The following is a 10,625-nucleotide window of genomic DNA, read 5'->3' on the forward strand; positions in this document are numbered from 1 at the left end:
GAGTAGGAGAAAGTTTTCAAATGTACTTGGAATCTTATCCATTAATTAATGTATTATTGTTTCATTTATTTTTTTAAAAAAATAATGAATTTCAAATATAATTTATCTATGTATTTTGATGTAAGAAGAAAATTAATATTTTAACCTAATTAAAAAAATTATAGCAAAATATTTATAATATATGTACTATACAAAATTATAATTTATTATATAATTTCATAATATTTCAAGAATCTCCAAATTCAAATGTGACATAGCCACAAGATACAAATGAGGCTGAGCCCCCAAATGAAGATAACAAAGTGGCAGAGTCGCCCCTTTCCCGTTTGGCCACATAGCTTTCAGTAGTTGTTACTAAAATATTTATGGCTACTAAAAATAATTAGCATTGTCAAACGGTTAGCCAGCAGAGTTGAATATGGCAAAGCTACAAGATGTAGATGTGGCAGATTTGTGTTGTTAAAAATGAAAAAAATACTAATAAATTTATATAATAACATTAATAAGATTTTAAAATTTTAGAAAACAATTTTTTATTTTAAAAAATAACTTAATTTTCATTTTCATGAGAAAAAATATTTTTCATAAAATAACATAAGAATTATCAAAACTATTAATATTTCATCCTCATAATTCCTTTGAAATATAATACCATTGAAATAATAACAATAGATAACTAAGAAACTGATTAAGATAAATGTAGAAATACCATAAGCTTTTGTAAGAAATGTAGCTAAACATCGTATCAGTTAATAGGAGTGAACAGTATTTGGTTGAAATCGAAAAAATCGATCAAATCAAATTAATTTAAAATTTTAGTTTGATTTTTTATTAATTTTGGTTCGATATGAAATGGCATATAATAACCAGCTGTAACATAGACACTGCATTAACCGGAGAAATAGGTTCTGCTGTGACAATTAACAACAATGTACACTTTATGCAGAGTTTAGTCCCTCCTTTAACAATCAAAATATCCTTTTCAACCCCTTGAGTGTTACAACAGCAAACATTTTGGTCATTTACAGTCTAAAATAAAATTAGTATAGTAGTTTTATCCTGTTTTGATCCATAAAGGACTCAAATTTCAAGGGTCGAAGTGTTTATGTTTGAAAAAGCAGGGACCAAAGTGTTTAATTTCACTAAAAGAAAGAATTGATATTACAATAAGCTAACCTATACAGATGAACAAAAAATGGAAGCATGCCTAATCCAGGTGTATCATTTTAATGGATAGCCTTGCTTAATATCACCAGGCATCAATGAGAATGAGAGAACTGTTCAACTTGCCTTTGCAGTTAGAATTGAAGTAAGATCTGCTTTAGCTTTTTCCAGGGCACTTGGTAAATTTTCAGGTTTCCTCCCACCTGCTTGAGCAAAATTAGGTCTGCCACCACCTCCTCCACCACACAACTTTGCTATAGGCCCTATAAATTTTCCTGCCTGAACACCCATATCCACAACTCCTGGAGTGAATGCAGCAACTAAACTCACCTTCCCTTTATCTGGACTGGAGCCCAAAACCACAGCTGCAGGATCTTGTAGCACATCAATCAGATATTCAGCAGCACTCTTAAGTGAATCAGCATCAACATCGTCCATGCACTCAACTATAACCCTGAGATTAAAACTTTACACTATCACAAAAGAAAAACCAAATGCACTTAGAACTTTTTTTTTGGTTGGTTTAAAAAGGAGCAAACTCAAACTTGGAACTCTGCCCAAGTTGAGAGATGCACTCACTCGCCATTAGGCTAAGGCTGCTTCAACTATTATCTTCACATATATACATATGCTCAATACAAGAAAGCTTGTATACAAACCACAACATGCCATATAGATGATGCAAGCTGTATTCCCTCAACAATCAGGTTTCTTGAACTCATCATGTGCATGACTAAATGGATGAATATCTAGGATTCCATGGCTCAGAACATCTCTTTAACCTATCAATATATATGCCTAATACATCTAACAAGTAACAACTACTGCTAGATAAAAGAAAATACTACTTAGGAAAACTCAATTCAGTGCTTCACAAGGAGAACAGATGTGGTGATACGAAAAATTACCAAAAAAGGGAGAAATGACGAGTATAGCCATGTTAAAATATGGGACATTCATGTAAGTGTACTCAAGGAAGTCGTATACCCTTACCTAATTGTTTTTGAAGTTCCCACTACGAATGCCTTGCTTGCAATAATTGATGCCTTGTACACTGCTGCTTTTGCACGCAATGCTGAAACTTCATTTCTTGCAATTCGCAACTCCTCTAAGAGATTTTCCACCCTCGATGCCACCTCCTCAGCTTTCACCTTCAAAAAGCAGTATGAACAGCACCATAAACTTCTTTTGATCTTGGCAACACTTAAACAACTCTTCTGCTATTAATGATGTATCATATGAACAACAAAGTTGAGACTCAAGTGAATCAAAGAACAACCATATTACTCTAGATGTTAATTAAAGCATATGTAGCATCATCTTCTCTGAGTTCGAGCCACTTTAATCTTTAACATAAAGATCCAACATAACTCTAATTAATTTCTATCCGATTGTGTAACAAAAACATAGCCCAGAGTGATCTCACTATGAAAAACATTAATTTTTTCTTCACAAGACTATGAAATAGATTATCAAGATGAAACTCTTAAATTGGAGAAAAAGCAGTTGTCACAACCAACACCTCAAAATAACACAACCAACCCAAGAGAACACTAATAATCATGGTTTTAAATAACGGCCATTGCATTATCTAATGGAATTGGGAGGGGAGGAGGCCTTACCCCATTATTTAAAGGCCTCCCATAATTTGCATGGGTAATGGGAAATGTCTGAAGTTATAAATTTAATATGTATGTTAGTTATTATAACTAAAGATTAAGGTATAGGGTTAGGGTTAAAAAAGTCGAAAAATAAATTTTTATTTATAAGATTTTCGTTTTTTAATCGATTTGCATAGTATTTTACTTAATTTCATTTCATTAGTTCATTATAATGATGTTTAATTTAAACCATGTAGTCTATATTTGATATATTTATATCTATTATATAGTTATATATATTATTTTGATTTATATTTATCAATATTAATTCATTTATGAACTTAGCAAATTATTTTGAAAAATTTCATTTATGAACTTAGCAAATTATTTTGAAAAATTTGCAACGGTTACCGTTACGTTACAGTAGGCCTGTTTTCAAGTTGCGAACATGGCCGTGACCGCGATTAAACCATGCTAATGATCCTCTAGTCAAAAGTAAAGGTGGACATACTCTGGCTTTCGGCTAGGCTGGCTCTCACACAACATGGTTACAATTATGTACAAGCCACAAAACACAATCCTGAATGCTACTTGCTGATATATAGACCTAATGTCGTTGCGTTTGGACAATATTTATTTTTTGAAACAGAATTCATAAGCCAAGAATTTCAGACTTAATAGGAGAACTAAAAGGAAAGCATACCTTGAGAGTGGAGCACAGACGTTTCACCTGTGCATCTCTTACATTTATGTATTCAATGAAAGCTTCACCAGCCACGGCTTCTAGACGCCTGATTCCTGATGCAATTCCCTGTTCTGAGATTATTTTGAAGGCACGTATTTCAGCAGTATTACTGACATGGGTTCCACCACAAAGTTCCATTGATACACCTGGAACCTCTACAACTCGTACCTACAACACATCAGAAAATATTGAAAAAACAAAAGAAAAAAATATGTGCTCTTTTCCCTGTTGTAGATCAACACTTTCTAACATCAAAATTCTAGGACATCCAAACTGTCACTGAATTTTCACTTAAATGCACAAATATCAATACGTGATTATATATGTACAAGTGGTTCACATGGCTTTCACCTCTTTTTAATTGTCTTAGCAACATGATGTAATTGTTGATAATTTGATCATAATTCCCTTATTAATGTCGGAACTGTGTTATTCAAACATTTCATATTATTAGACTTGGGACATTCTGTTATGGATAACGGATAGATCAAATTCATAACAAATAGATTATATTTTATCTAATAGTTTCTTATCTCTATTATCTTATCTAATTAGTTTGATATTAGATTTTTATTATCTCATCTTAATAATTTATTATCTAAATAATTACTTGTATTAGTCTTCTGTTTTAATTAGAAGTCCTGTGATTGTATGGATCTCCACTGTATAAGGATTTATTTTTATTCAATAAAATAAATAGATTAATTACAAACAACCAAACAAGGTGTTAAGAGCTCTCTCTGATGAGCTTATTCCCTAATCATCATCCTGTGCTGCTATTCGTGACCTGGACCATAACACATTCTTCATTTAGATTGGATGTATATTTATGGCAAAATATTAATCTCACTGTGTGTAATAGTTTAGAGAAGCTGATTAAAGCAAGCTCCTTTTCCTACGCAGAAAAAAAAAATCTGCATATGAAAATTTATCAGCCAAAAAAAGTTTATTGTTCTTAAAAGGGAGAAATCACTCATGTTCAAGCAAAATGATTTCATGCTTTCCAAACAAGAAATGATTAACGGACAATTTCTAAATTTTCACAACCATATAAAGGGCTAGTCTAACGTCATTTGCTATCATCTGTAGCTGCATTGAGAAATCATGTGTTCAGCCATTCACTAGGACAATCATATTTTACCTTCCTTCTCTTTTTGATAATTTACTCTGTCATGAAACTATAAATAGATAAATATAAAATCTTTACAGGTCCAAACATTTTCATATTCTCATTTACTGAATAATAATTTCATTTTTGAAATAATCCAAATTCTAGAAAATAATTTTCAGCCAATTTCAATATTACAACCAAACAATAGATTTCTTGTAATATATTTTTTATAGACAGGTTATTTCCACAACAAAGAAAAAGAAATTAAGAAATTGCTTCAATAATATTCTGGCGTCCATCTTGTTGCAAATTGTGGCATCAATCAGAAAACGAGAATGGCATTTCAACAACCAAAAGACAGGATGGATAAGTCCTTTTCTAAGTTAATATAAGTTCAGTAAAACCAAATTCCCAGTATTTTACATTTTGCAGCAGTTGAATAGATAATTTTATGCCATTTTTGATGAATCTCAAATTTCCAAGAAATGGCTCCCCACCCTCCCTTTGCCTCTGCCTCCTTGTGTTTAGAAAGTTTAAATGGAATCACCATTCAAGAATAGGCATGATCCACATGAATAAGAACAACAGACTTGAAAATACATGACTAATTATAGATACAAACAGATGAACTAGAAGATAAAACAAGCCTAAGGACACACATGCCTGAGAATATAGTTGGGTTAAATTATAGAAACTGCTTTACATCGGCAAAAATACACATGTGGATACTTGCATTTTTGAAAAAATGAATTTTGGACCTAAGCTTTTCAAATTTTCTTACACTTTAGTCCGAGGGTTTTTAAATGGAATTTTTGTTTCTGAGAAGAAAATAAAGCATATATGAAACTCAAGGGTGTTTCCTTAAGGGATTGAAGCACAAGCAGATTATAATTTCAAAGTTACTACATCAACAAATGCTAGGGAATTTTTCTCATTTACCGAAATAGTTTTAACAAATTCTTTGACTTCTAGAGGAAAAATCTTAGTGAAATTTGGACAGAGTATGCTACTAATGCTCTTATCATTTCAATATTCTGATACAGAAGAAACTAGTACCTGTTCTCCATACTTTTCTCCAAACATTGCAATAGCCCCAGCTTTTTTGGCATCATTAAGGGGCATCACCTTGGTTTGAAGGATTGTCGCATCCCCAATCCATCCATTGATTAATCTTTCGATTTCCTCCAGCTCAGTATCAAGAAGCGGTCTATGAAAGTTAAAATCAAACCTAAGACGATCAAAAGCCACCAGCGAACCAGCTTGTGATGTTTCATGGCCGATAACTTTCTTAAGTGCGGATTGCAATAAATGAGTAGCAGTATGATGAACCTGCGGATCAGACATTCTTTTAATAAGAAGATAAGCAAGACAGAAAAATTGAATGAATAAACTAAATTACACCAGAAAACTTTATTTTTGATTTATTTTTCAAAATTTCTAGTTATTCAATTAGTTCAGTTTGATGGTAATCACACGTAACTATTTGGTAGGATTTTGATTCTGCCCAAAATTTTGCTCCTTCTGAGAAAATGTTCATTATTCAACGATTTTCAAAATATTTAAATTGTACATGCAAAATAGGCCAATTCTATTAAATATTAAGCTCTAAAATGTTCTCATTTCACAATTTTGTTCCCACACCTTAGCTTGCTGTCTTAATTTTGGATCCACTGCAGCTTCTACTTCTCTGCCAACCTCTAGAACTCCCTCTTTGATAATGCCCTTATGAACAAATACATTGCCTAGAGATTTTTGAACATCATTTATTTCCACAACAGCTACAGGCTTGCTTTCACCTTCAGTAACATATAGAAAACCGTGATCCCCAATTTGACCACCAGATTCAGCATAAAATGGTGTCTTATCCAGCAAAACTTCTACTTCACTTCCTTCAGCCACCTGAATTACTGGCTTCCCATTTACCAATAGACTTTCAATGACTGCTCTTGCAGAAAGCATATCATATCCTAGAAATTCAGTATCAGAAACATTTTCAGAAAAATCTCCATTTTCCACTGCAAGTTTAACAACATTGTGTGCAGCCTGAGATTGTCGCCTTTGTTTTTCCATCTCAATATCAAAACCATCTGTATCTATTTTGACACCATGTTCTTCAGCAACTTCTGCTGTTATCTCAACTGGAAATCCATAGGTGTCGTACAAAAGAAATACATCTTTTCCAGATAAGTAAGGAACAATTCCATTTTTATGACCACTTGACAATGCATCTGCTAGCATTTGGTCCAGCAACTTTTCTCCTCTCTCCAGTGTCTGCACAAAACGAAGTTCTTCCCTTTGTAACTCCTCAAGGATGTGGGATGCTCTAGTTTTTACATCTGAATCTATATAAGTGCTCATCTCTATTACTTTCTCTGCAATGGCAGGTAAAAATGCTCCTTCTAGATTACTTTTACCATCCCCCTTTATACCAAGCAACCTGCCAGAACGAACAGCTCTTCTAATTAGCCGGCGGACCACATAGCCTCTACCAATATTTGATGGGAGTACTCCATCTGATATGAGATATACAATTGCACGCAAGTGATCTCCTATGATCTGAAAAAACACAAACCTTTAGGCGCACAAAAGTTTTAATGAAAGAAAAACTTTGTTAAATAGATGGTAGTTTAAGTGATAACTTACTTTAAGGTTCCTTTTCGTCTGATCATCAGCTAGAGCATATGATACATTTGCCAGTTCTGAGGCCTTCTCAATAATGGGATAAATCAAGTCAGTCTCGTAATTGTTGGGAACCTGTAGTAAGAGTATGATTTCCAGAATTATGAAATTTTTGAAGCAGCAGTTGAGTGAGGCAAATGAAATAAAAGAATTCACTCACCTGCTTTTTATGAGGAAAACACGTACCTTTTGAAGGATGCGAGCCATACGCTCCAGGCCAAGGCCAGTATCGATATTCTTTTGTTTTAAGGGTTCAAGTGATCCATCATCCCTTTTATTATACTGCATGAAAACTAGATTATAGAACTCTATAAACCTAGTATCATCTCCAAGGTCCTGTCAAATTGATGGTTAAGAAAGTAAAGACTAATAAAATATCTGCATAAGAAATTCTCCAGTTAAAACTTTACACGACCTAATCCCCCAGCATCAGAAAACAAGGGATGCTCAAGCTAAAAGAACACGTACCACATCCGAATATCCCCTTTCAGGATGAAAATCATAATAGAGCTCTGAGCATGGACCACAAGGACCAGTAATTCCACTGGTCCAAAAGTTGTCTTCTTCTCCCATCCTCTTTATGCGCTCAATGGGAACACCCACCTGATGCAAAATCCTATTACCAAGTTATCTATATAAAGCATTATAGTGCAATTAAAATAAGTACAAAAAGGAATAAGTTTCAGATGCTGTATCCTTACTAGAATTAAACAAAACTTGGGTGCACACTGCAGAAAATAGTGATGCTTCTAATATTATAATTGAAGAAAAGGACAACTATGAATTCCAAACAAGACTGGGGGGGGGAAAGGATAAAATGATTATAACTAGACTATTCTGTGATTGTGGACCTGGAAGAATATGTAGCTTCTAATGCATATATAAATGGAAGTTTACGAGTGAGAAGAGATAGAACTGCACAAGTTAGAGGATCTAACTAAACGTGATGTAAATAAATAATGAAATTAAATCTGTAACTGTTAGTGAATCTTTGTCTAGCTTACCTCATTATGCCATATATCAAAAGCTTCATCATCATCTTCATATATGCTGACCCATAATCTGTCAGCTTGTAGCCCAAATCTGTAGGTACAAACTAATGAATGAAATAAATTTCCTTTTCATTTTGAAATAATTTCAACAAACTAAAGAATCCATGACCAATAGGAATATTATATTCATGCATACTCCTTTGTTGAAAGTTCCCATGCCCATTTAATTGCTTCTTTCTTGAAGTAATCTCCGAAACTGAAGTTCCCAAGCATCTCAAAAAATGTATGATGTCGGGCTGTTCGTCCAACATTCTCCACATCATTTGTGCGGATGCACCTTTGAGCTGTTGTTGCTCGAGCTACTTGTTTGGGAGCCTAAATAGAAGTAATCACTACCATAAAAATCATTATTTATGAGAAAACAGGACAGGAAAAGAAAAAAGCAATATAAATCCAATAACCACCTTGCTGGCTTAAGTTTTCCCTACTAGAACAAAAGAAAACAAAGTGGAGATGATCAAAAGAACCCAACATAGAAAAGTGCATACTTTTCTCACAATTAGCTGGGATAACATCCATGAAAATGGATCCAATCTAATAGGGATAGAAGGGTGAACTACTTTTCTATTGAAAGATACATTGAAGACTAATTGATATTTCTTTCTTATTTTTTGGGCTGGGGTGAGGTAAAGTAGGAGGTGTGGTGGGTGGAACTAAAATATTCAAAGTTATATTGTTAGTTTAACTTGAATTTGAAGCGATATTAGGTGTACACACAGGCACACAAAAGAAAATGTGCATGCAAAACCTATTACAAGAAAAATGATAAGCCAGAGGTCCTAGAGTCTTTTTCAATTTCTCAACCTTAAATTCAAGGATTCCAGTTTAGCAAATAAGATTCCTGGCATCCATATATCTTACGTCATTAGAAACCATGACTATGAGGAGATTAATCAGTAAATCTACAATTCCCAAAGACAGCAAAACTAACACTAACATGGCACAAAAGAACATAATCAATGTTATCAAATTTTTAAGGACCAGAAATTCAGGAAAGTTCTGCACCTGCATTATGAGTTCATGAATGCACCATAACCTCAAGTACTACATCGGTTAAAAAGTAATAATAGGCTTACATGGTATCCAACTTTTAAAGACTTCACAAACTTTCTGCTTGATAGAACATGATTACGGCAAAGATGATTCAAATTAAGCATGCTATTCACTGCAAATGCTTTTGACAGGATTTCCTTCAGTCTGTAGTCTTTTGATTTAAGTGGGCATGTGTGTGTGAGTAGGCATACATTTTATCCTAAAATTTCCATGCACCTTTCCAAGGAATACAGGCTTGAACTGAAGCATTCCTGCAATTGTCAAAAGAACTGTTGGATCATCCGGCACAAGAGAAGAACTTGGGAGAACCTTATGGCCCCGTGAAGCATAGAAATCAAGAAACCGGCGACGTATGGAATCCCCACTTACAGGGTTTGCCTGAGTCTTATCTTCCATCAGTTCCTCTGTCACAGGTTGTACTGACGCTGAAAAGAAACATGATAAATACTACATCCTTCTTACACAGATTCTTCAGAACAACCTAATAAATGTTTATGTCAACTTTCACACAGTTAATTACAGCAACCTCGTATACTTCTTGCACTGAACTGCATGCCCCGTCCCCCTTGAGAAATAGAGCGTCCAGTGTGAAAGATATTGGGATAAAAAGGAGACATAGTTCTGGTATTATAACCTGCATAATTCCCCACTCATACTTAGAGACTAACACAACAAAGACAATAGAATAACAAAGAAAACTAGTAACAGGCAGATTATAGTTCATCGTGCTGATCCTATTCTAGCAAACCCAAAGATTTGCGGCTTCCAATTTTCCATATATGTTCAAATCAATCCATTACCCAGCTTTCTCTTCCGCTCTCAGACCCAGTCCTAGACTATAATAAAGACCCAATAATAAACACCTTCTCTGCTAAATAACACAACGACACATCTCGCTACTCAAGTTAGAAACTAACCATTAGGATCAAATTAACGAAGTTAGAAAAAAAGGAACTTCACCATTGGGGAGAGCAGAGAAGCAATTTGGTTGAACAGCAAAGTTTGGTCTGAGAAAAGAGATTGGAGAGGGGATAAATGAAACGAGCGCTCTCCCGCCATGGATGCTAGGCAGAGTGTGTGGAGGCATTTGCAGGCCGCCCATTGGGTTCTCCCTCTCTAATTCTTCCTCCCTTCTCTACGAGAGACTGAATTCTACCATCGTTTTGAAATAGGCTGCTTTATACGTTGGTTCTCTAGCAGGGAAGATAAGTCTTCTTGAG

General features: G+C 34.3%; 1 protein-coding gene across 7 annotated transcripts; it reads right to left on the minus strand.

Moving 5' to 3' along the window:
* Nucleotides 1-960: 960 nt before the first annotated feature.
* Nucleotides 961-10,625, minus strand: LOC110613529 (alanine--tRNA ligase, chloroplastic/mitochondrial). 7 transcript variants are annotated; one of them, XM_021754704.2, is made up of 13 exons: nt 10,366-10,625; nt 9,932-10,039; nt 9,622-9,824; nt 8,489-8,667; nt 8,305-8,383; nt 7,769-7,903; nt 7,487-7,636; nt 7,265-7,375; nt 6,263-7,177; nt 5,678-5,950; nt 3,469-3,678; nt 2,158-2,315; nt 961-1,618 (listed from the first exon to the last, which is right to left on the minus strand). In XM_021754704.2, the coding sequence occupies exons 1-13, from the start codon at nt 10,505-10,507 to the stop codon at nt 1,282-1,284; spliced, it is 3,000 nt and encodes a 999-aa protein (XP_021610396.1). In that variant the 5' UTR covers nt 10,508-10,625; the 3' UTR covers nt 961-1,281. The 7 variants fall into 7 exon arrangements, with proteins under 7 accessions (XP_021610396.1, XP_021610395.1, XP_043811966.1 ...); XM_021754703.2 differs by having other exon boundaries at nt 9,622-9,830; nt 10,366-10,624; XM_043956031.1 differs by having other exon boundaries at nt 10,323-10,449.

The sequence above is a fragment of the Manihot esculenta genome, chromosome 4 (assembly GCF_001659605.2).
Source record: "Manihot esculenta cultivar AM560-2 chromosome 4, M.esculenta_v8, whole genome shotgun sequence".
In the NCBI taxonomy this organism is placed as follows: Eukaryota; Viridiplantae; Streptophyta; class Magnoliopsida; order Malpighiales; family Euphorbiaceae; genus Manihot; species Manihot esculenta.

Bases quoted from the DNA above. Each gene is read 5' to 3' on its own strand.
- LOC110613529 (XM_021754703.2), bottom strand. From the start codon at position 10,507: ATGGGCGGCCTGCAAATGCCTCCACACACTCTGCCTAGCATCCATGGC. The intron at 7,637-7,768 runs GTACGTGTTCTT...TCAATTTGACAG, and splicing joins AAAGGGGATATTCGGATGTG to GACCTTGGAGATGATACTAG. The intron at 2,316-3,468 runs GTATGCTTTCCT...TGCTTTTTGAAG, and splicing joins GTCTGTGCTCCACTCTCAAG to GTGAAAGCTGAGGAGGTGGC.